This window comes from Capra hircus, chromosome 12, assembly GCF_001704415.2.
Source record: "Capra hircus breed San Clemente chromosome 12, ASM170441v1, whole genome shotgun sequence".
NCBI classification, from domain to species: Eukaryota; Metazoa; Chordata; class Mammalia; order Artiodactyla; family Bovidae; genus Capra; species Capra hircus.
The window spans coordinates 13,326,564-13,352,076 of NC_030819.1; the positions used below are offsets into that span (position 1 = coordinate 13,326,564).

Here is a 25,513-nt window from a genome sequence, read left to right on the forward strand (position 1 = left end):
ATGAACATATTTGCTCAGAAGTTCTCTGAAGTATAATTTATAGTTAACTTCCTTGGAAAAAATGACAAACATTCCCACTAACAAAAATAGACAGCATAAACTGAAAAAAAAAACAAACCTAAAGCATAGCTTAAAATGCTTCCCAGCTGTAGTTCAAGTGGTGCTTTGAAAGGAATATGGGTTAGCAATAAACAGAAATCACCAGCTCGTTCAACCGTGAGTTTTTCAATTAGTAAAATACCATGACCTTAATGAATTCCATTGCAGGAAACCTTCAAGGTGTTCCGTAAAAGTTAAATGTTTTCCACACGTACCTTATTTTCCAACTAGCAGAGATAAAAATATCCACTTGGTGGAGACAATTTCCTAGCAGCACTCTTGCTAGTTGTTGATTGAAGGAAGAAAGAAAAAAAAAAAATGCGCTTTTAGCAGATCCTTTGTGAGAAGGATGGTATGAGGGGCAAACACGAACTCTGAATTTCAGCTCGGTTCCTCTCTTTACCTGCTGTGTATCCTTGACTACATTCCCTAATCTCTCCAAGCCTGCTTTCTCATCTGTAAAACCCAGGGAGAACAGCACTTACTTCACAGGAGGAATAATATGAACTGTCTGGTGAGTGGTAAGAAACACATCAAAGCTTCCTGTCTCTAACCCTAAGATTGATTCTAGGCAGAAATTAGAGTTGGAATCTTAACATGGCATTACATTCAGTCTGTACATTTAGCTTCTTCCTTATTGGGAAAACTGGGATAACAATAATACCTCTTGACAATGAGGAATCAGAGCTTTGACCTCATACAGGAAATTCAGAATAATGACCCCATCCTCTGTGTCCAAGAGACACGTTCTTCCACCTAAGATGAGACAGGGAAGCACTGTGAGCCTTCTCTCTCCCTTGGATTTTTCTGCCTGGGTTAAGGGGAGGGTTGGCTTACTCAGGGCTGCGGCCACAACACCCCCTGCTAAGGTAGCTTTCTCCCTTCACTTCAAATGCAATATCAAGAAGTCCAAGCGGACCGTGCTGTGGGCAGGACCTGACTGAGGGCCAGCATCCAAGCACGTGTGGCTGCCCCGAAAGTACACTGCAGAGCATCAACAAGCAAAGGGGCTTGTTCTGGGAAGTTCCACTTGTAAGTGGGGGGAACTGACTTCTCTCTACAGGGAAAAATGCAGCTGCGTGGCTGAACTCCCCCCTTCAAATATTATCCTGGGAGATAATGAAAAGTAAATGATCACTTTGGGATAGGCGATGCCCTCTTAAGCCACAAGAAGCTGAGCCAGCACGATGAGACTGATACATTGGATTATAGGATACATTTCAATGTTTTGTATGAGAAAAGACACCCACATTTAAAAGACAAGCAATGGGCTGAGATTGCAACATATCTAACAAATCAAAGACCCACATCTATAATCTAAAAAAAAAATTTAAACCAAGAGGAAATAACCGAACCATGGGCATACGATACAGACAAGCAACTCATAAAAGGAAAAAAAGTGGTCAATAAGTATATGATAAGATGGTCAAAATCACAGTAATCGGGGAAATGCCAACTAGAAGAATAACGTGATAGGTTGCTGTCCATTAAACTGGATGAGAAACTTAGTGGTGAGAATGTAGAGAGAAACGGGTATTCTCATACTCTAGGTGGAATTAATGTGGCGGTATAAACTGACTAATAAAATGAAGGCTGCTCTGACAATACTACTTCTCAGTATTTACACTACAGAAACACACATACGCACAAAGAAGCAAACAGAAAGGTTTTCCGTAAAGCGCTAACGACAGTGAAAACCTAGGAAGGCTTTACCCAACGTCCAACAGTGGGTAAGTCGTTAAATAAACCAGTTTATTTAACAGTATTCATGAAGTCGTTAAAGAGTCATTTCTATAGGTACTGACTTGGAAAGCTATGTTATTAACTTGAAAACAAGGCAGAACAAGCGGTGATGTCATTTATGTTTTGTAAAGTCATTTTCTAGACACAACAGCACACGTGGAAGGCCATTTTGTGAGCGGAGTTGTATACAAATGTCACGCCTCTTCTTTAGAGCTGGATGGTTGAAAGCTATGCTCTTCTTCCTCCTCACTACCTCTCTGGCCCCCAAATCTTTCTAAAAAAAAAAGTTATTTCTTTATTCGTATGTGTGCCTGTATGTGTGTTCAGTGCTCAGTCATGTCCGACTCTTTGCAACCTCAGGGACTGTAGCCTGCAAGCTCCTCTGTCCAGGGGATTTTTACCAGCAAGAATACTGGAGTGGGTTCCCATTTCCTTCTCCAGGGGATCTTCCTGACCCACGGATTGAACCCATGTCTCTTGCTTGTCCTGCATTGGCAAGCAGATTCTTTACCACTGAGTCACCTGGGAATCCTTTATTTGGCTGCCCTAGGTCTTAGTTGGGACATGGGGGTTCTAGTTCCCTGACCAGAGATCAAACCTGGGCATCCTGTATCAGGAGCTCAGAGTCTTAGCCCACGGACCACCAGTGAAGCTCCCATGCCCCCAGATCTTGACCATGATGTCTATTCTCACCTGACACACACAGGGTGACTATTCTACACCCAATCATTTTCATGATGTATTTATTTCTCAGTCGCCACCTCTGTCCCCCAACTGTCCCATAGAAGAAAGCGCACCTGTCTGGCAGCCTCTTAGTGACCAGACAGTTACAAGAGAAGAACGAACATGTTTAGAACAACAACTGCCAATCCATATTCCTAAATGGAAACCACAGAAACGAGCCTGCCTGTTCAAACATCTATCTGGATGTGTGCTCTGCAGGGCACAGGAAATTCAACAGTCATTCCAGACCATCAGTGGCATCCCAGCTACTTATTTTACACACCACGATGGCAGACCCAGGTGTCACTCATCTAAAACCAGATACCTATTCCCTTCGGCGGGGTTTCCACCAAATACCTCCGTTGAGCAAGAGTTTGCTTTTCGTGGCAAGCACCATCTCAGGGGAATTAAATTTTGTGTGTTATTTACTCAGCTACGCAAACAAAGACTTGCTGTGCGGTAATAAAAGAAAAAGAAAACACCTCAAACCGAGAACTCATGTAAATGACTCTCTTAAAGTTTCTGCCAGGAATGATGTGCTGTGAAATCCTGGGAGAAAGAAGCCTAGAACTTGAGCAATCAGTGTCACCGCCTGGACAGGTACCATTCCTCTTGAAACTAAAAATAGCCAGTTTTCTTTGTGAACACCTGTTGCTCTAATACAATACCTTATACAGCGCAGCTAACAAGAACAGCCTAGAAAACAGTCTCATGAACAACTGGCAGCAGATGCGGACTTAGGAGAGCCGCACAGAACTTGTCCCATTTCCCCCGCACAAGATTGTGGGTGGCCAGGATTCGGCTACTCTCTGCAGCACAAGCAAGAACTATTTATTTTCCTAAAATTTACAGCAAAAGTTAAAGCCCAGCAGATCCATTTGCAGATACTTAGCGGTTTCTTTTCTTTTCTTTTTTTTTTTTTGGAGGGGGGTTGCCCCTGCAGTATGTTTCCTTTCCCCTAGCCCACTTTTTAAACCACGAATGAAATGGCTACAAGGTGTTCAGAACAAGCAGATTTCGCTTTGACGAGTCCGTTTAAATCAGAATCCAGCCCTTCTGGGAGTGCTGGCTGGAGAGGGCAAGCCCCCTCTCCGTGACTCTCTGCCCCAACAGTTCTCAAGAGAAAGGCGGGGTCCCAAAACTCAGTCCTCAACTCCTAGGACAGAAGACCTGCTTCCCTCCATCCCAGTCGCCTGAGAGGAACCCACCCCACCCAGGTCGGTTCTGCGCGTCCCCTTTCACCCGCGCCGGGGATCCGGGCTCAAACAGGCGGCCCCTCGGGACAGATGTCCGGGGAAGGCGGGCCACGGGCACCGGGGACTCTTCCCCGGCTCCTCCAGGGACCGAGAGGGAAAGCGCGGCCGGGCTTGGGAAGGAGTCCGGGGCGGGCGGCGGGGGGCTGTGGTGGGGGGGTCCCGCCGGGGGTCGTGAGGCTCAGTGGGCGCCCAACCGCGGGCGGAGGGGAGGAGAGAGCGAGGGTCTGGGGCTGGGGGGCTAGGGGGATGCAGACCGTCGAGCGCCAGCATGGAAGGAAAGTCCTTGCAGTTGGAGACGCCCGTGGAGTCCGTGACGCACGTCTTCCACAGGTTGGCCCAATAGGTAGCGGTGGTGATGACCGTGCCGTCGATGGTGGACACCTTCCAGTAGTCGGTGGGCAGCGTGGAGGACACCAGCACCCAGCCGGAGATGGAGACCATGAAGGCAATGATCTCCGACGCCGTGCTCGCCATGCCGCCCGCTGCCGCCGCGCTAGCTCTCGCGCTCCCCACTCGGCGGCCGCACAGCGACCCCCGCACGCCCGGCCCCGCGGCTCCGCCCCCGTCGCCCCGCCCATCCGCGGACCCGGCGCTAGGGGGCGCGCGCGGACCCGGGACGCGCCCTCGGGGAGCAGAAACGGCTCGCGCGGAGCTGCTACCCGGGTTCCCCTCCAGCCTGCTGGCCCAACGCGACCCTGCGCGTCCCTGCGGCTCCCCACTCCCTGCTCGCCATCTCGGGGCCGAGGCACCGTGGAGAGGGGCTCTCCTGTTGAACAAATTGGCAGCCGAATGTGGGCGACCTGCTGCATCCACCCTCTTTCCCCTCCCCGGCTCTACCCATTGGCAGTAGCTTGGCGTTCAGAGTATCTTGTAAAAGCAGAGCAAAAAAAAAAAAAAAGAAAGAAAGAAAGAAAGGCTTTTGATGCCCAGAAAGGACACGGCCTGCTAACGCAGCCCTTGGCCCGCTGAACTCTAAAGGTTTTCGTGCCACGCTCTTTTGGGTGACCCAGTTCAGCTTGTCAAGGAGCGATCACTGCAGCTCTGGGCTCGAAGTCAGCCTTGCCCTGAGCCTTGCCCGGCGGCATGCAGAAGGTCATTGCAAGGAGGTGGGTGACACAGACCTCAGTTCAGGACAGCGGTCTGTGCAGAGCCCAGGCTGCAAGGGGACCTTCTTTACAGTCCTGATCGTGACTGTTCCAGTCACAACGCTGGCCTGCTGATACCAATGCACTACACGTAGGACATGCATTTAAGACACTTTCCTGTGGGTTCCTTCCAGCTCCCGTTTCTGAGTCTCTTCTATGATGGTCTGTTTCAGCTTCTCTGCATCTTGTTTTACTTTTTTTTTTTTTTTTTTACCGGCTCCACCTTTAGCATCCAACTGAGGGATAAACTCATTCCTTCATTGCTGTCTGAAAGTAAACTTAAAGATCAGGGTGTACTTTTGGCTCCAGAGGTCACACATTTGCGCAAAAATGAGAGAACAAAGACTGGCTTTATTATTTGTCCCTTTAAAGCTCTTGGTGCGAGGGTGCTCTTTTGTGTCCGACTCTTTCCAATCCCATGGATTGTAGGGCAGCCAGTTTCCTCTGTCCATGGGATTTTCCAGGCAGGAATACTGGAGTGGGTTGCATTTCCTCCTCCAAGGAATATTCTCGAAATAGAGATTTGTACCTGTGTCTCCTGCATTGGCAGGCAGATTCTGTACCACTGAGCCACCTGGGAGGTCCAAAGTTCTTGGAATGAACCTTTAAATCAGTGCTATAATAAAGCTAGCTAACCCTGTTTCCTAAAGGAAATCAACCCTGGATATTCATTGGAAGGACTGGTGCTGATCTGAAGCTTCAATACTTTGGCCACCCGATTCTAAGAGCTGACTCATTGGAAAAGACCCTGATGCTGGGAAAGAGTGAAGGCAAGAAGAGAATGGGGTGATAGGGGATGAAATGGTTGGATGGCATCACTGACTTAATGGACATGAGTTTGAGCAAACTCAGGGAGATAATGAAGGACAGGGAGGACTGGCATGCTGCAGTTCACGGGGTCACAGAGAGTCAGACACGACTAAGTGACTGAACAACAAGCCTGCTTCACAATGTTTATGCAGGGACCCTTTGGTTCATTGTGAAGAATTTCTCAATTCCCCTTTGTCACTTAAAAAAAATTATATACGAGTATAGAATGAAATTAGAAGTGATTTGATGTTTCTGGAGAAGAGAGAGCATTGAATTATAGAAACAGCCGAACAGATTTGGGAGGACCATTGGAGATTGTATGGACATACTCCACACTCAACACAATCATCGTATTTCTAGAGATAATATTCAGTTCACGCTCTAACCTTCAGAACTTCAGGTTTTAGCACGTGGCAAGGTGTGTGCTCTGGTTTTGTTTTGTACTGACAGCCTTTGAGCAAGTTTTTGTTTCTGTTGAGTCCAAATCTGTCTCTCTTTAACATCCATGCAACTGCCGTGATTTGCACTGAGAAAACACGAGTTAAGTCCTACTTTTGGGCCATGCAGCAGCTCTTGGGCAGTGTGTATGTGTGTGCTTGGCCATTTCACGCCTTGTGTGAATGGGAATACTGGTGAAGACAGTTTACCTTGTGGAATGCAGACGTGATTCCACTACTATGCTCCTCTTGGTCCCAGCTTGTCCTGCTGTGTAATGTTGGGTTTACTGGGGGATCCAGCTAAATGGGGATCCAGTTTGAGTATTGACAACAAGGTGTCCTCTATTCCTTTGTATGATTTGCCATTTCAAAATGATTTTATTTTCTGGTTTCATACCCTCCAGCATATTTACATCGTTATTTCTATGTCATATTTCTTTCTGGATGATCTGCTTTCTTTTAATCCAGTTTACTGTTCAGACAACGCAAGAAGTCATAATCCAAAACATTCCCTATGGACTTTCCAAAAGGTAAAATGTGCACAGATGTCGGTTTGGGACTTTATTTCCTGGCCTTGTTTGAGTGTCTTTGTTTGCTTGTGTCTTCCTCATGGTAGTTTCTCACTAAAATTGTTGATTCTTTTTCTGCAAGACCCTGACTTACTTTTGACACACAATAAGTCTAGTATTGTGACCTTAAAGACTCATGAAGATCCTAATTTATTAATAAATTGGTTATGAATGCCATCATTTGGAACCACAGGTACATGGTTTTACAAAAACAACTGTGAAGAATAATTTGGTGCTTCAGACTAGCCCCCACAGATTTATTTAACAGATAATGTAGTTTTGCGAACTGTACTTAAAATATCCACAAACCTATCATTGCAATATAGCTTTTGGAGGAAACAAATTCTAAATTCTAGCTTGGACCTCCAAGGAAGACTCTGCTACATCACCAGACCATTTAATCCAGAATCTCTGGGGGTGCTCTGGGAGTGATTTTTCCAAAACTTGTAATGCACAGTCAGGTTGGACATCACAACTCTGACCAGTTGAGATTCATGTATATAAACAGTCAATTTAGCAAACTGGATGATTTGCGTTATAGAAAAAAAGAATATTCCTGGGCTTCCCTGGTGGTACAGAGGTTAAAGCGTCTGCCTGCAATATGGGAGACCTAGGTTCGATCCCTGGGTAGGGAATACCCCTTGGAGAAGGAAATGGCAACCCACTCCAGTATTCTTGCCTGGAGAATCCCATGGATGGAGAAGCTTGGTGGGCTACAGTACACGGGTCGCAAAGAGTCGGACACGACTGAGCGAATTCACTTCACTTCACTTCACTTCACTTCACTTTTCTTGGTTGAAAACGTTGAAAAAAGAAATACTCTTTTACTATAGAGATCATAACACACAGCTTCAAAAGGGTTGAAAATACCACAAACAACCCATAAATTATGAACCGTGTGGCAGCACTATTAGTTCCTTTGCCAGCTGAAACAGACTAGGGTCGTTATGCCTGTGAACTTGACTAATTTTCTTTTACTTTTATCCTTTGTCTGTTCCGTGAGGTTTCACAGCCCCAGACTTCTCTTCGCTGGCGTGTACTGCGTATTAACTATGAAGAGTGACTTCTTAGAGCCCACAAGTACCTGACCGAAGGATGAAAACTATTAACTTTCCTTAACACCTAAAGAATATTATGTAGTGAATCAAGTATTTACTTAGAAATGTCTTATATCTTAAGCTTTTCAAAACCAGTTTAGTCAGAAGAAACCACATCATCCAAATTAAGAATGTCCAAAAAAAGGAAGACAGATTGAAGAGAGTCTTTTTAAAGGAAGTAATGGATAAATGACCTATTTCACTTTAAGATTCTAGAGTCCCAAATAACCTTTGCAGTTAATCTGAAAACCCGTTTACAGAGTACCTTTCAACTGATAAATGCTTCCTTATTTTCTTTAGGATTCAGTTTACTGAACTTTTTATGTAACTAGTCATAACAAACCATTCTTAATTTAAACACAAAAGTGATACAGTTAGAAAATTACTTCTCCAAATTATTCAAAATAACGTCTTAATTAACATTAACTTGGCCTTTCCAAAAAAATAAGCATTGTTTCTTTTCTGATATGAATAGTACTAATTTATAATAAATTTGACATAAAGACATTAAATGGCCTGAAATATATTCTGAGCCTCTCCACATTTGAGAACTAAGCTGCTGAGACTTAACATCGGAAGTTATTTATTTGGCATTATTATGGTTGTTAAGGAAAAATAGAGGATTCCCCCACCCCACACTTGTTCAGTGGGAGTGAAACCAGTTTAGCCGACTGAACCAGAGATTTGCAGAAATTCTTTACTTGAGATTCAACTCAGCTGCCAAACAACACAGGTGTGCCTTTTAACAGCTCAAGGATTTTCTAAGCATCAAATCTGGTTTCAGTATACACTAGCTCCTTCTTAGATTCCAATGAGGGGACATGCTGCTCACCAGGTGGGAAGGGACTAAAGTCCTGATAAATGCGGTATTAACTTAAAAAAAACAACAGCAACTGCCCAGGAGCCAACTATTGTTACACTACCTTCAAGAAGACAGTAGCACCGATACTAAGATAGTAAAATAGCATATCTGTATTCTTTTCCCTTCATTTCCCCTAACACTCTTAGTTTATCTTAATGCTCTATCCTAATTCTACGATACTTGTTAGTTACTTAGCATGAAAGGTACTGCAAGAGAGGAGTAGTTACAGGAACAAATACTCATGCTTATCATTGCATCATTGATCATATATGTGTGTCTATGTATAAAATTTTTTTTGGAAATTATAAGGAAACAGAGGTTTATTTTGACATCCGGTACCCTCTGAGGCTAACTGCATTAGAAGTTAATGCCGTATATCTTAAGAGCTTGTCTTTCATATATTCATTTGAAACACTAATTTCCAATTCTTGTAACCAAACAGGACCCTTCCCTCACATCCTCTGCCGTAGTTCCTCTCTAAGGTGCTTGGATAATGGTATCTCACGCATCTTTCCTGAGTTTTTCAGATGCTAAAAACCACCAACCAAATAGAAGGAATTAACTCCCTGATAGTCTTGGGCATGTAGCCCTCAGACCTACTGGTACCCAAGGACTGATTAAAATTAGCCACCCTGTTACCTATCTCACAATCAGTCAACCAGTCAGAGAACTGTGCACAAGATGACCACTTACTCTGTGACTCTCCCCCTCTCACCTGGCTGTTAAAAATGCTTTGCTGAAACCCCTCAGAAAGTCTGGGGCCTTTGGGGGCGGGAGCCACAGGTCTCCTTGCATTGTCCTGAAATCAACTTTTGATTGCTCCAAACTCTGACGTTTCCGTGTTGTCTGGCCTCACTGCGCGTTGGGCACACGAACTTGTGCTCAGTGACTTTCTGAGGTATATTAAGACTATCTAGATTCCTCTTGGGCACCTGGAGAGTTTGAGGTGCCAGTGGCTCATAGCTGTCTTGGTGAATATGCCTCCAGTCTGGAAAGACTCTCACTCTGGGATGCTGGGACTTCTAAGACTTGCTGGTCAATGAGCATCTTATGAGTATTAATTCAACCAACTGATCCAGATTGTATATATGTATGTGTTAGTTGCTCAGTCGTGTCCAGCTGTTTGCAACCCCTTGGACTGTAGCCCACTAGGCTTCACAGTCCATGGGATTCTCCAGGCAAGAATACGGAACCATATGATGGGGTAGGGGGTACTCATAAACGTTTAGTCCTTAGCAGCACTTGTAACTCACTCAACCCCAGCCCCAGACCAGTTGTTGAAACCTTCCCTCGGGGAGTCCAGGTGGAGCACATGGAGCTCTGCTTAATGTTACATGGCAGCCTAGATGGGAGGGGAGTTTGGGGGAGAATGGATATATGTATATGTACGGCTGAGTCCCTTCGCTGTTCACCTGAAACTTCTACAATGTTGCTAATTGGATATACCCCAATGCAAAATGGTTTTGGTGTTAAAAAGAAATTAAAATGAAAAAAAAAACTGTGGTTACCAGTGGAAAGGGGAAGAGGGGCAGTAAAGATGCTGGGGAATGGGAATACAGGATGTCGGGTATAATATAGGCTCAAGGATGTATTGTACAGAGGAGGAATATGGAACATATTTTGTAATAACTGTAAATGGAAATTAACCTTTAAGTTGCATAAAAATGTGCAGTAAGTAGTTCAGTTCACTTATGAAGTGGTGATGTTGGGCTGGGAATAGATGAGGGAACTGTAAAGGTGTGGGATAAAATTCTTTCTGTGTGGCCTTGGCAGGTCACCCAATTGCTCTGTATCTGTTCTTCAACTATAAAATGAGAACAGATAATAGCTTTTTCAAAGTTATTGTGAAGATTGGAGACAATGTACATCAAGGATCTGGAACATGGTAGATATTTAAAAAAAAAAAAGGGTACTGTTCCAGTTCACTCATGCTTTTTCATTTCCCTACCTCTCTTTAAAGTTATAAAGTTGCATTTTCCGTAAAAGGGGGATTAATCAGAGTTAGACTGACATGCAGCAAGCAAATATGAATAAACTGTATTGCAAATCTTAATAAGAACACAGAAAGACTTTAGTGGGGTGCCAACATGGTAGGGGTTGATGCTGAGAGCGAGGGAGAGAAACCAGGAAGTGAGAGTGAGATTAGTCTTTTTTTGCTGGGGGGAACTGGGAGGGGTGGGGGGTGTGCAAAAGGAAGCACAACAAACATGAGAAAGAAAACTAGAATAGTTAAATGTAAAAGGGAGTGGACAACTACAAGATAAAATTAAAGTGAAAGTGTTAGTCATGTCCGACTCTTTGCGACCCCATGGACTGTAGCCCGTCAGGCTCCTCTCTCCATGGGATTCTCCAGGCAATAATCCTGAATTAGGTTGCCATGCCCTCCTCCAGGCAACCTTCCCAGCCCAGGGATCGAACTCAGGTCTCCCGCATTGCAGGCAGATTCTTTACCTTCTGAATCACCAGGTAAGCCCAAGAATACTGAAGTGGGTACCCTATCCCTTCTCCAGGGGATCTTCCTGACCCAGGATTCAAACTGGGGTCTCCTGCATTGCAGAGGGATTCTTTACCAGCTGAGCTAAAATAAAGGTAACAAATACAAAGTGAGAGGAGAACAAATACAAAGAGAAAGGAACAAGAAATAAGGATAAGGGATAAGAAAAAGAGATGGGAAGCACCAGGGTGGGGATGGGAGGAAAAGGGGACCAATGTGGATGGGAAGGAGTGTGGGAGGGAGTAAGTCAGCACTGAGAAGAGAAGATGGGAGACCTGGATGCAGAAGAGGAGGGCTGTTTTCCCAGCCCGCACCCTTCTATACTGTTGCATGTAAGAGGTGGGAAGGGCCTTGTTCTAGTGGCTGTTACAGTTGAAGAGGCTTCCCCCTTCCCTGGGCCTCAGAATAGAGCTGGTAAGAAGTTGACCCCAAGCTCTCAGAAGTCCTGTGTTTACCATTTGGCTCAGTTCATGGGAAAAATCTGTGGAAGTTTAAAACGAATTCTTTAGGGGTCAGAAATGAAAGTTCTTGCAAAAACATACTCATAAGCAAATAATTGTGAGGCCTTTTTTTATTCTCCAAATGTAGACCTTCTCCGGTTTTTATCTAATATAAACGTACGTGGGTACCCGGGTACCTTTCAGGTACCAGGTGCTACATTCTAAACACTGCACTCGTGTTAATAACAGTCCTATGGAGTAGGTCCTGTTTTCACTCTCATTGTGCAGATGCTGAACCACAGAGAGATGTAGTAACTGGCTCTGGAAGCTGGTGGAGGTGGTTTCAGCTTAGCCAGTTTAGCTCTTGAGTCTACACTCCTTTGTAGTCAGTCATTTGCCTTCTACTTCTACTAGGGGGTTCCAGGTGGCGCTAGTGGTAAAGAACCGGCCTGCCAATGCAGGTGATGTAAGAGACTCGGGGTTTGAGCCCAGGGTTGGGTTGCCATGCCCTTCCCAGGGTTGGAAAGATCCCCTGGAGGAGGCCATGGCAACCCACCTGGCTGGCTACAGTCCATAGGGTCACAAAGAGTCCAGACACAATTGAAGTGACTTCATGAGCACGCAAGGCAATGCTTTGTGGTTCACGTATTCGGTAAATATCCCCTGAGTATAAGTACACCCGTGGCGGATTCATGTTGATGTATGGCAAAACCAATACAATATTGTAAGAAAAAAAAGAAAAGTTGCTTTTAACTCGTAAAAAAAAAGGAACAAATAAAAAAAATTAAAATAATCCTACATAATCTATATTTATCTTTATTTTTTTAGGAGAATGTATTTTATAACCAGAAGTGTTTGAACAGGATACCTAATTTCCTTATTTAATTTTATTACATGACCGTATCTTGTAATAGATCAATTGAAGTTCATTAATATGCTGTTAACAATGTCCTGGACCACACGAATTCATTATATCACAGTTTATATCTAGGTCTTTTTTCTTAAAATGTGTGTGTGTGTGTGGAGGTCTATATGTATTGGATATATATGTATGTAGATGTGTATATGTATATGTATGTACATACACACTAAACAGTTCTTTAGAGTTTTCCTTGCTATTCTGAATTGGGGGAGTTCTGTGGTGTGTGTTGTTTACTGTGCATGACCTATGCCTCTTATGCTTATTTTCTGACTGGAATTTTGACCCATATTCACCAACAAAGGGTGTGCCACAATAAAACAAAGGAAAAGTGTCCCATTCAGGTGCTGGAAGGCAAGCTTTTCTCTCACTAGGTATTGCCATATTGTATCTGGAATGGCTCTACCCCATGGCAATCCCACAGCAGGGTAGAATGGTTCTGGTTTTCTCATGTTCTCCCCAAACTTATTTCACCTGACTATGTAATTGCTATATTACTGTAAGACCTAAAGTTTATATATCTCCAAAGTTCATATTCTTACGTTTAAAGGATAGCACAGTCATCCAAGTTTTGAGGACATTCAAAGACAAACACTAAAAATCTCCACACATCACTGTATCCAAAGTTAAAGAGAAGTCATTATTTGAATATTTTTTTTGTCCATCACTATTTTTTGTTCTCCTTTGGCCTCTTTTTACTGATTATGGGAGAATAGGGATGTAGGGAGAGAGAAATTTGGACTATTGAACTGAAATGTCAGGGAAACTAGTATATATGTGTGTACAAATGTTTGTGATTCTATCATACACACAGACAAAGGGTGACAGGAACAAGGCTAAGGGATGAAAGTAAAAGGGAGACAAGAGGAACATGTAATAACAAAAGAAGATGTTTTCCCTGTAACACATTGGTTGGGACTGAAGGTGATAAGGTAGGAGATGGTGAAGGGGTTTTTAATATAAGCTTGTATGTCTGTGTGGAATGAGGCGGGAGGCAGAAGCAAGGACCAGCTCCTGCTTTGCACTGTTGCTGTGCCGTCTCCGTGTATAGACATACAGATATCTGAGCACTGGAGATTTAAGGCATCTAAAGAGCAATATCAGCGCTGTTCTTATGTGTCTGGGAAGATGATGAAAGATTGAACACAATGACTGAATTAAGCATTTGGGTCATGTCAGCATGACCGACTTTGCTTTTTTCCTTTTGAGTTAAATTGTCCAAGTGTTGGAAAAGAAACTTGTAACCACAGTCTTCTCATCACCAAATAGTATGTTTTAATTGCTAGGCATGACAGAAAGACAAGATTTCTTGTCCACTGATTTTTGCCTTCCATTTCCTTTGCCATATCCTTGAAGGCAACTTCAACTGCCAGGGAACTTGCTGGAGGTGCCTTTAAGGAAGTGATTGAAAAAACAGAGGTGATCAGAGACCTTTTGAACATCACTGAAACCTGGGAGGAATGACCAGCTAGGGGAATAGTGGTCTGAAGAAAGTGATAGCCAGGTGGCTGTTTTGACCTCTGGGGAGGATTTGAAGAGATTGGAGGAGCCAGTGTAAGAGGCTGGGATCCGTGGCCCTGAGAAGATGAAACAGCCTGGAGAGTTCACTCCGGTGTTTTGCTCCCATTTAAAAAACAGCAGTATTTGTTCACTGAAACAAATTAAAATACATTTGAGTGCCTACTGTGCTCTAGGCATCCTTCCACACAATGTAGACACAGTGAACCAAACATACAAAATCTCTGCCCTAAAACAGCTGACCTTCTACTGGAGGAGACAAATATTACAAGGTGAGAAAAAGGCTTAGTATAGCAGATAATATGCGCTAAAGAGAAAAAGTAAGCCAGCAGGGAAGGGGAATGTTGTACAAAGTGTGTGTGCATAGTGGGCGTAGGTGGGTTAAATTTTAGTTAGGCAGCCAGAGAGGCCCTCCTTAAGAAGATGACTTTTGGATGAAGAAAGACCGATAGAAACGAGGGAGTCAGTATTTTTTAAGATGAGAGAAGTAATCACATCTTAGGGCCTCTTGTTGGCCGGTAAGGCACTTTTGTGTGAATTCAACGAATGCGCCCTGTCCCCCGTGTGGTTGTAACCCCACACCAGGGCCCGCAGCTCAGAGAGAACAGTGCTAAAGAATCCACCTGCCGATGCAGGAGACGTGGGTTCGATCCCTGGGTTGGGAGGATCCCCTGGAGAAGCAAATGGCAACCCACTCCAGTATTCCTGCCTGGAAAATCCCATGGGCAGAGGAACCTGGGGGGCTACAGTCCATGGGGTCACAAAGACCTGGACACGACTGAGCGACTGAGCACGCAGCATGAACTGGAAAGAATGGAGTTTTATGCCAATAAGAGGGTAGACAGATAATAGACACACCTCTTTTTGTGGCTGTTTCTGTGGAAATAGCTGTTTCCACAGAAATAGCTATTTCTACAATAGCTGTTTCTGTGTTTGACTTGGATTTGTGAAGAGTTATTTAAAAGATCGAAAGAACAAAGCCGATGTCATGTTTTGCCTACAATTATAACTGCCACACCGCTAGGATTTTGGACATAAATCTTTCCGACAAATAAATATGCCTTAAGACAATGACTTTTCTGCATACAGTTCACCCATGTAATCTTATAGAGTTAAGCAATGCTTTGCTTTCTGATCAAAACACTACATGAAAAAGTATACTGTAAACTTTTGATATGGTAAATAAAGATTTTTTAAAAATTGTATCAATAATTGAAGGATAATTATTTTACAATGGTGTGTTGGTTTCGGCCATACATCAACAAATCAGCCATAGGTATACATATGTCCTTCCCTCTGGAACTTCCTTCCCCCAGTGTAATTTGTTTAAGTAAACTGAATGATATTTTTTTAGTTTTTATAGAGGAGAAAAGCAGATAATAAAATTCTTTTATTTCATACTAATTTTCAGATGTGATTGAGAGGATCAAATACATTAAAGCATAGATGTTAAAAAACTGGATATATTATGGGTATTTGATAAATTGTTTAATTTTATTGGTCAAAAGGATAAATGACTTAAAATATTGGATGGAATGTTAAGCATAAGCTCTCAAAAACTCTGTCAAAGTCTAATTTTTATTTGCTGTTCCAAGTAATTTATCTTTTTAAATGATGAAAAATCATATCTTTCATATTATAATCTTGCAACAAAAATAAGGCCTTATTTTACAATTCAAATGATCAAATTAATCCTCAAATAATTTCCCTCTTCTGATTTTTAATATTTATATATATTGGAGCTTCTCAGGTGGTTCTAGTAGTAAAGAACCCCCCTGCCAATTCAGGAGACACAAGAGACTCAGGTTCATTCCCTGGATTGGGAAGATCCCCAGGAAGGGGAAATGACAATGTGCTCCAGTATTCTCGCCTGGAGAATCCCGTGGACAGCGGAGCCTGGTGGGCTACAGTGCATAGGGTCACAAAGAGTCAGACATGACTTGAGTGACTGAGCACATACACATATATAAATAATTATCACTAAATAATTTCTCAACAGATGGTGAGGAATCACACCATATGAAAATGCAGCATATGTTTTCATTTGGTTGTTTTTTCCTGTTTGTAAGCAGAATTGACTCCATAGCCTCTCCCAGGAAGAGCTATGTGCTAACTTAACTCACCCATTAGAATCATCAGTTTCTTGTACCCTTTCTCCTAACAGCCAGTTAATTCTGACATTCAAGATGCTTATCTTTTGCTGGTTTTGGGGGAAAACCCAGCTGGGCTCTAGGCAATGTACACCTCCACAATCCTACCTGTTTGAAAATGACACTGTTCTTCTTTTCTTACCACCTGGAAAGCTCTCAGGGCACAAGACTTCTTAAAGGGCTGGATTTTAGACCGTCATTTAGCCAAGTGTTTGGGAATTCCCAGTGGCTCAGCAGTAAAGAAGCTGTCTGCCAATGCAAGAGATGGGAACAGGATGATCCCTTGGAGAAGAAAATGGCAACCTACTCCAGTATTCTTGCCTGGAAAATCCCATGGCATGTCCATGGGGTTATAGTCCATGGGGTTACAAAAGAGTCGGACACAACTTAGGGACTGAACAACCTCCTTGCTTTACCTAATCACAGGACAGATGTGGGTCTTTACTAATATGACTTTTTTTTTCCATGGTTATAACCATAATTCTAATTTTTACTATAATTTTTAAAAGTTATTTGCTGAATGTAGCATACATATTTCTAGGGAACTATTATTTCTGGCCAAACAGGGTCAAAGATGAACCATATTTGTGATTACAATTCAAGATCATATTGCTTTTTTTTTTTAAGCTTCATTTATGTATTTGGCTGTGCTGGGTCTTCACTGCTCTCGGGCTGCTCTCTAGTTGCGGCGTGTGGGCTCAGTAGTTTCACCTCCTGGGCTCTAGAGCACAGGCTCAGTAGTTGTGAAACACAGGCTTTTTTGCTCCGTGACACGTGGTATATTCCCAAACCAGGGATCAAACCCATGTCTTTTGCACTGGCAGGCGGATTCTTTACCACTGAGCCACCAGGGAAGCCTTCACATTGCCTTTTGAAGTATACACATTCATATTCTAAATTAAATAGTCTTACATACATGAAACAGTGGAGTTTATGTGTCATCAAATCCTCCTCCTGCTCCTAATCCCTAAGCTTGTAAAGTAATGCATATAGAATACCATTTTTACATATGAAAAATAGAAGGTCAGTGCAGCCTGGGAGGTTTGGGAGGGATGGGTTTTTTTTTATCGTTACACTAAGTGCAATGTATGGCAATAACACTGGACCGGCATATCAAGGACCTGGCAACTAGTTGTAGCTGTTACTACCTTGCTGACTTACATGTACTGAACTTGGGCCCATTTTTCCATCTAAAAAGTGATTGGGTTGTAGAGAGTCTGTGAAATTCTGCCTCGTTCCAACAATGGAGGGAGGCCATGAATAATGCTGTGGAAAAATAGTTTCTTCCCTCCCTTTGAACAGTGCCGACGAGGAAAAAACAAGAAGGCATGGGGGAGACAGAGAAAGAGAAACAGGATCAAAAGGGAGGTTCAGCTACAGAGCTAAAGCGGCAAGAATGACGGAGTCATTGCCCACAAATGGAACCAGCAGAAGAGTTAGAATCACTGAGAAATCTTTCTCACAGCCCCGGAAATTGACCTTTCAGTTCTTGAATTTTGCTCAAGTTCTGTTCATCCTTACCTCAGCTGTCACACTTCCTCCTGGTTACAGTCCCTTGCTTATGTTTGCCTATTTGGAAGCAAAGAGCAGTAACTTACAGCCTGATCACTCCCTGTCCTCAACAGTGTTAGAAAGAAAGGCAGTTTCTGTCTTCCGTGCACACAGTCTGATTCCCTCAGATCTACTCTGGGGCATTGGTGTCTGTGTTTATTTTCATGGCTGGAATTACGCTATCTGTAGAAGGTCCCACAGTAGGTTAATGATGGGGCCCTGGTGAGCACACATAGCTGCTGAATTCTCAGTGTGGGCCCCGGGCCGCCGGGCCACGAGGCTGCTCCACACAGTGTGCGAATCACACTCTTGTCAATTGCAGGCAACTTCTGGTGCCCAGGGTCGTGAACAAGCTTTCTCAAACATAACAGGTCCAAGAGAGTCTGAATGCCAACTTTGAAAAATACCACGTATCTCTTTCAGTTCTAAACAAGGACGTTTCATAGGATAGTAAACTGGTATTGTCAGTGTCAGAGGGGAGAGGCAACTTCCAACAAACATGACATTTTATTCAAGCTCTTCAGTTACAGATGTGATCTTATATTTACAGGTAATAAAGGGAAACGACTCTAGAAATTCATTCATTTCTCAGAGCCACTAGCCAGCATCTAATTTTTGTTTAGTTTTTTTCCTGATATTTTCAATGGCTTCATATATACCATCTGCTTCTTATCTCATTCAGATTAGCAATTAAAAGTAATCTTTAATAATTTTATACATATTCTGCTATGTTTCAATGGTAAACAGTTCATAAAGGTAAATATTTGTCAAAGGATCAAAATTATCCTTTGGAAGCTGGATAAGAACCCAAGGAAGCATCATCCTTTGAGTTCAAAATAATAATCATTTTCTAATTCCACAATTTCCTTTAGAAAAAAAGGAATGTGTAAATATTATTATCACGATGTTCTGGAAAGGCAGAAGTTATAACTCCCATAAGAAGTAAAACCATCTTGTAATTAGCTTTTATTACCCACTTACCTTTATGTATCATTAATGCTCTTAAATAATGCAACAGCTTTCTTCCAGCTGCTCATTTCTAATCGAATCTTTTTTTAACTTTTATTATAAAATCAGATTCATTTTCTAAACAGATTGATTTTGGTGTGTTAATTTTACGCCAGCAAATGTGGCATACATTTTAAAGCCATGTACCAATTGGAAAATGATCATTTCAGAGATGGTAAATTGAAAAATTCGTATCCCCAAATGTCTCAATAGAAGTACTGAATGTGGAAATCCGACTCAACGTCCAGCCCTATCACCACGCTCCAAAGACTTTGGCTACCTCATGCGAAGAGTTGACTCATTGGAAAAGACTCTGATGCTGGGAGGGATTGGGGGCAGGAGGAGAAGGGGATGACAGAGGATGAGATCGCTGGATGGCATCACCAACTCGATGGACATGATTTTGGGTGAACTCTGGGAGTTGGTGATGGACAGGGAGGCCTGGCATGCTGCAATTCATGGGGTTGCAAAGAGTCAGACGTGACTGAGCGACTGAACTGAACTGATACTTGTGTCTTTATACCCTCCATTTTCACACAGCCGTCTCCAAATATTGTTGGTGGTTGATTGATCTGGTTTTCATTGTTGAAGAGAGATTGAAAGTTTCAGAAATGTAATGAAGTTTGGCATCAAACTTAAATGAAATGAGTATTTAAAAATTACCTTCTTGGTGGAGTCTACAGGATTGGAATCTAGCGGGGTTCCAGGTGTTGCCAGAGAGGTACAACAGAACAAGGGTGTTGGCTGCGTCAGGGGCAGAGGAAGAGGAGGAGTTATGGACAGCCAAAATCCAAAAAAATGAACGGGGTTCAGGCTGTGCCCTACAGAAGAGGAGATTGAATCTTCTGGTCAGAAAAGGAGGAAGCTGGACAAGATGCAGCATGGGCATTTCAAGGTGAACACACACAGTGACCTTGCAGTTGTGGGGGCGGTGTAAGATGAAGGAAACTTTTGGCTGATCACAAGGAAAAATCAGTGAGGTAAATCAGTTGTGGTACTCTGTGATCAGGGGCTTCCTAGGTGGAGCTAGTGGTAAAGAACCTGCCTACCAACGCAGGAGACCTGGCTTCGATCCCTAGGTTGGGAAGATCCCCGGGAGGAGGGCATGGCGACCCACTCCAATATTCTTGCCTGGATAATCCCCATGGACAGAGAAGCCTGGTGGGCTACAGTCCATGGGATCGAAAAGAGTTGGACATAACTGAAGCAACTGAGCTTACACGTACCTGATCAAATGAGGAGGATGAGTATGAGCACTTATCGGCAATTCTTGGAAACAATTTGGCAATGGGTTGTAGATTTGTAATTAAATGAAAACTGGAAATATTGCTTGGTTATTGTCACCATGTTGGTTACCTATTGAAGAGATATGCAGATCTTGCCAGTGTCTGTTTTTTTTTTTTTGGCCATGAGGCATGCAGGATGTTAGTTCCATGACCAGGGATTGAACCTGTGTCTCCTGCAGTGGAATTTCAGAGTCCTAACCACTGAACTGCCAGGGAAGTCCTGGCAATGTCCTTTTAGACTGGTGCATGAAGAAGAGGGGCTGCGAATTCAGCTCTTGCCCTCACTTAGGGCTATTTCTATGTTGCCACTCGAGGATGGAGTTTGGATTCTGAGTAACAGCCCAGTGAGTAATCAGTTAGCAAAGTTTCAGTGATTCTCTTCTCATCATTGGCTTCACTTTTAGGGGCTAGAGACCAATCAAAATAGTAGTATTTTTTCTGGGTAAACCTTGATTGTAACCATGTACCAGCAAATTATTGGCAGTCAGGGATCATAGAAAGAAAAGCTGGAATTTGGAATCCAAGCCAGTTATAGAGGCAAGAATAAGCTAATTAATGCCTGTGTGCCTGGGTGTGTATGTCTGTGTGAGTGTGTGTGTGTTAGTTGCTCGGTCATGTCCGACCCTTTGTGACCCCATGGACTGTAACCCGCCAGGCTCCTAGGACCTTCAAATTTGGAAGGGCACAATTGAAATTGTGCCTGAATCTTTACATTTTGAGTGTAGAATGAGTTTAGTTAAATGAGTTTCTGTTAAATAAGGGGGCCTATAGTACATTACCATCATTGTATTTCCTTCTAGTTCCATCTCCTGAATTTATGAAGCCCACCAGCACTTCGGCACTTCTTTGGCACATCATTCTCCTGAGAAAATGTACTCGAAGCACAGGGACTCAACCGAAAGGACTAGTTGAGGCTGAGATCAGAAACCACGTTACCTCCTCTATTCACAGTGATCCTGCATACAGTACAAAGTGTTCAAAATAGGAACAGTTCCAGCTATGGCCAAGAAAACTCAAAACCAGCAGACACCCCCCCTACCCATGGTAACCTATCAACTTCCCACAGATAAGGTCTGAATATATTGCTCCACCAGTCATTCTTTAAGCCAGTAGTAGAATGGAAACAGGCTTCCCGGGTGGCTCAGTGGTAAAGAATCTGCCTGCCCAGCAGGAGATGGGGGTTTGATCCCTGGGTCGGGAAGATCCCCTGAAGAAAGAAATGGCAACCTACTCCAGTACTCTTGCCTGGGAAATCCCATGGACAGAGGAGCCTGGTGGGCTACAGTCTGTGGGTTGAAAAGAGTCAGAAACAACTTAGTGACTAAACAACAACAAAGAATGGGAACACACCCTAAAGTTGGTAGATTGTAAACAAACATTTTTAAAAATCCCATTTAATGCTTAATTTGATATTGCTAGAAAAAAAAGGTAACTTCAACTTATTTAACAGCAATAGTGTGGCTTTTCTCTGAAGCTACTTTGAAGAAGCAAAACGCTTTAATTAGCATTCACACAATAGGGCTTAATTTATATAAACATGCCACTGGAACAACTTTTCTGGATAAAATTATGGCAGCTGTGAAATTTAAAAACTACTGGGAGCAAGTGAATTTTGTGAACTACTATACTATGTTTCATGAGAAATTGGCGCCCTCTTTGGGATAAAGAGTGTTAAGACAGTTCAATGAGAGCTTTAAAATGCAGTCAATGGCTTAAAAATAAACACAGTTTTGTTTCAAAGATCGTGGGAAAAGAGAAGAAAGAACAGATGTGAGAGACATTGCAAAGACCACACTAATGGGGCTGCAAGGCAAGATTTGCAACCGCAAGGCAAAAATGGTCATCTGGACAACCCAGAATTATAGATTTTCTGATAATACTACTACTTTAATTATAATAATTACAATTATTACTGTGAATCCAGCATCGTACAAAGTGTTTTATACAGAGATCAGTCTCTGAAGAACTGAGAATATATTTGGTTTCAATTCTTCAACACTTTAACATAAATAGTTCTTTAAAAAATAATTAAAAGACCCTAATGAAAGAGGAGAGTGAAAAAGTTGGCTTAAAGCTCAACATTCAGAAAACGAAGATCATGGCATCCGGTCCCATCACTTCATGCCAAATAGATGGGGAAACAGTGGAAACAGTGTCAGACTTTATTTTGGGGTCTCCAAAATCGCTGCAGATGGTGATTGCAGCCATGAAATTAAAAGATGCTTACTCCTTGGAAGGGAAGTTATGACCAACCTAGATAGCATATTGAAAAGCAGAGACATTACTTTGCCAACAAAGGTCCATCTAGTCAAGGCTATGGTTTTTCCAGTAGTCATGTATGAATGTGAGAGTTGGACTGTGAAGAAAGCTGTGCACCGGAGAATTGATGCTTTTGAACTGTGGTGTTGGAGAAGACTCTTGAGAGTCCCTTGGACTGCATGGAGATCCAACCAGTCCATTCTAAAGGAGATCGGTCCTGGGTGTTCTTTGGAAGGAATGATGCTAAAGCTGAAACTCCAGTACTTTGGCCACCTCATGCGAAGTGTTGACTCATTGGAAAAGATTCTGATGCTGGGAGGGATTGGAGGCAGGAGGAGAAGGGGATGACAGAGGATGAGATGGCTTTATGGCATCACTGATTCAATGGACATGAGTTTGGGTGAACTCTGGGAGTTGGTGATGGACAGGGAGGCCTGGCGTGCTGCAATTCATGGGGTTGCAAAGAGTCAGACACGACTGAGCGACTGAAATGAACTGAACTGAACTGAATGCCAGAAAAGATTGAGGGCAGGTGAAGAAGGGCGAGACTGAAGTTGAGATGGTTGGATGGCATCATCAATTCAATAGACATGAACTTGGGCAAACTCTGGGAGATGGTGAGGAACAGGGAGGCCTGGCATGCTGCAGTCCATGTGGTCTCAATGAGTCAGACACGACTGAGCGACTGAACAACAGCAACGATTCATAAGTTCAACAGGAATATAGTGAAACAGAGGTGGACTGGTTGGCCTCTACAGAGTCCCTTCCAGCCTATGATTCTAAGATTCTATGAGTCTACAATCATTTTCCTTCTTTTGATTTAAAAATATTTTATTGAACTTATATTATTAACAAGCTACCCTGGCAGCAGATTCATATGGTAATACCAACGTGTGAGTGTGTGTGTGTGTGTGTGTGTGTGTGTGTGTGTATGTGTTTTTCTTTCCTATTGAAGGAAAACAATTCAACAAAACCAACATTTGTCTATGTGTTTTCCTGTGTAACCTTCTATGAAATAGATAGCTGGGGATATGACTGGAATTGAAAAGAAGATATAGTTTATCTGTCATGGAGTTTAAAACCAGTAGAGGAGACAGACACTCCTCAGACAATCCCTGCAGTGACCGTAGGATTATGAGATGAGCCAGTGCTCTGGAATAAACGACTACTGTCCTCTGAAGCTGTGTAACAAAGGACCTGCTCCCTGCTCTGGGTGAAGGAGAACCGCTGTGAGGAAATGGGCTGGGGCTGGGGCTTCATGAAGGACGGGGAACGCTCCTGTGTGGAGTAGGAGGAGAGCGCTGTCTATGGAGCCAGCAGGGCCTGTGGCGGGAGGAGGGCAGAGCGAGACCAGCGTGGAGGGGCTAGCCGAGCTGGGCCTGGCTGCCTGCGCTGCTGGGCCTTGAAGACGTTGCTAGGCATTTGGGTATTTATCCTTCACCTATGGTGCCTCAGGGCTTCCCTGATAGCTCAGTTGGTGAAGAATTTGCCTGCAATGCAGGATTTGATTCTCCAGATCCCCTGGAGAAGGGCTAGGCTACCCACTCTGGTTTTCTTGGGCTTCCCTGGTGGCTCAGCTGGTAAAGAATCCGCCGCAATGCGGGAGACCTGGGTTCAAGCCCTGGGTTGAGAAGATCCCCTGGAGAAGGGAAAGGCTACCCATTCCAGTATTCTGGCCTGGAGAATTTCATGGACTGTGTAGTCCATGCACTCACAAAGAGTCAGACAGGACTGAGCAGCTGTTTCTTCTCTTTGTTCTATGGTGCTTTAAGGACTGAACTTTGCTGAGTTTTTCAGAGCTGCCCAGGGAGAGTGTGGCCCCTGCAGGTAGGACCTAGGACTTTCCAGCCTTCACATCCTGCAGGGTATGCAAGCAGTGAATGCTCTTTTTTTGTTTTGTTTTGTTTAGTCGCTCAGTCATGTCTGACTCTCTGTGACCCCACAGACTGTAGCCTGCCAGGCTCCTCTGTCTATGGGATTTCCCAGGCAAGAATACTGGAGTGGGTTGCCATTTCCTTCTCCAGGGAATCTTCCTGACCCAGGGATCAAACCTGAGTCTCCTGTAGGCAGGTTCCTCACCACTAAGCCACATGGGAAGTTGGGGAACCTCCTGTATCTGGATGTAATCTGTTGCTCATCTGCTCTCATTGCAATAAATTAGTCTTGCGGATAAGGAGTACTCATCACACATTGATGCTATGACACTTCTGATCTAAGCTAAATAAGGACAAAAATCCCTCCTCCCCTCAGACAGAAGGAGCTGGGATGAAAATCAGGGAATATGATCCCAAACCCCTCCTTCCCTGGTGAATATTCCATCCCTTCTTTTGTACACTCCTCATAACCAGCTTGCCAAAGAAACCCAGGGTAGCAGCTCCTCACCCTTCTGCCCACTCTTCCTCTGAGAGTGTATTCTTGCTTAAATAACTTCTCATTTTACTTTGTTAACCTCCCTGCTTCATCTCTGTATTCTTCCTAAAATGAAGCAAAAACCTTAAATTCACCAGGAACACTTTCATATTGGTCATTAAATATATTGAAATCCTCATCTGAAAATGAAAACGGCCTTAGAATGCAAAATAAAGAACGAGGTTACCCCTGTTATATTCTAATTTGAAGTTCACCATATTTTAATATGTAATTGAGATAATCGCTTTTCACTTACCGTAAGAGTAAAGCGGTTGAAGGGCAAGGGATGTTTCTAGGAATTTAGTATATGAACTTAGATAAGTGATTTTCTCTATTTTCTATTTTTAAAGAAAGAAAGGTATGAAGGAAAACGATATATGGGGATGGATGTTAACTAGATGTATTATGGACATCATTTACAACGTATACAAATTCGAGTCATTATGTCACGCATCTGAAACTATTATACCTCAAGAAAAAAGAAAAAAAGAAAGTAATTCTTTGTTCCTATTACAATGAGATATTGGGCTCCCCAGGTAGCTCAGTGGTAAAGAATCTGCCTACAATGCTGGAGACGCAAGAAACCAGGGTTTGATCCCTGGGTTGGGAAGATCCCCTAGAGAAAGAAATGGCAACCCGCCACAGTATTCTTGCCTGGAAAATCCCATGGATGGAGGAAACCGGTGGGCTACAGTTCATGGGGTAGCAAAGGACACGACTGAGCACGCACGCACTGTT

At 43.3% G+C, this 25,513-nt stretch overlaps 1 protein-coding gene across 2 annotated transcripts in view; it reads right to left on the minus strand.

The window, feature by feature from the left end:
- Positions 1 to 25,513, minus strand: part of CLDN10 (claudin 10) — a 98,602-nt gene that overhangs the window by 17,491 nt on the left and 55,598 nt on the right. Inside the window, exon 1 of one of the 2 annotated variants that reach the window (XM_013968374.2) lies at positions 4,076 to 4,380. The exons of the other annotated variant lie outside the window; for it this stretch is intronic. Within the exon in view, the coding sequence (XP_013823828.1) occupies positions 4,076 to 4,295 (220 nt within the window). The 5' untranslated portion in view covers positions 4,296 to 4,380. Of the gene's footprint in view, positions 1 to 4,075; positions 4,381 to 25,513 lie in introns of those variants that run through there. 2 annotated transcript variants of the gene reach the window in all.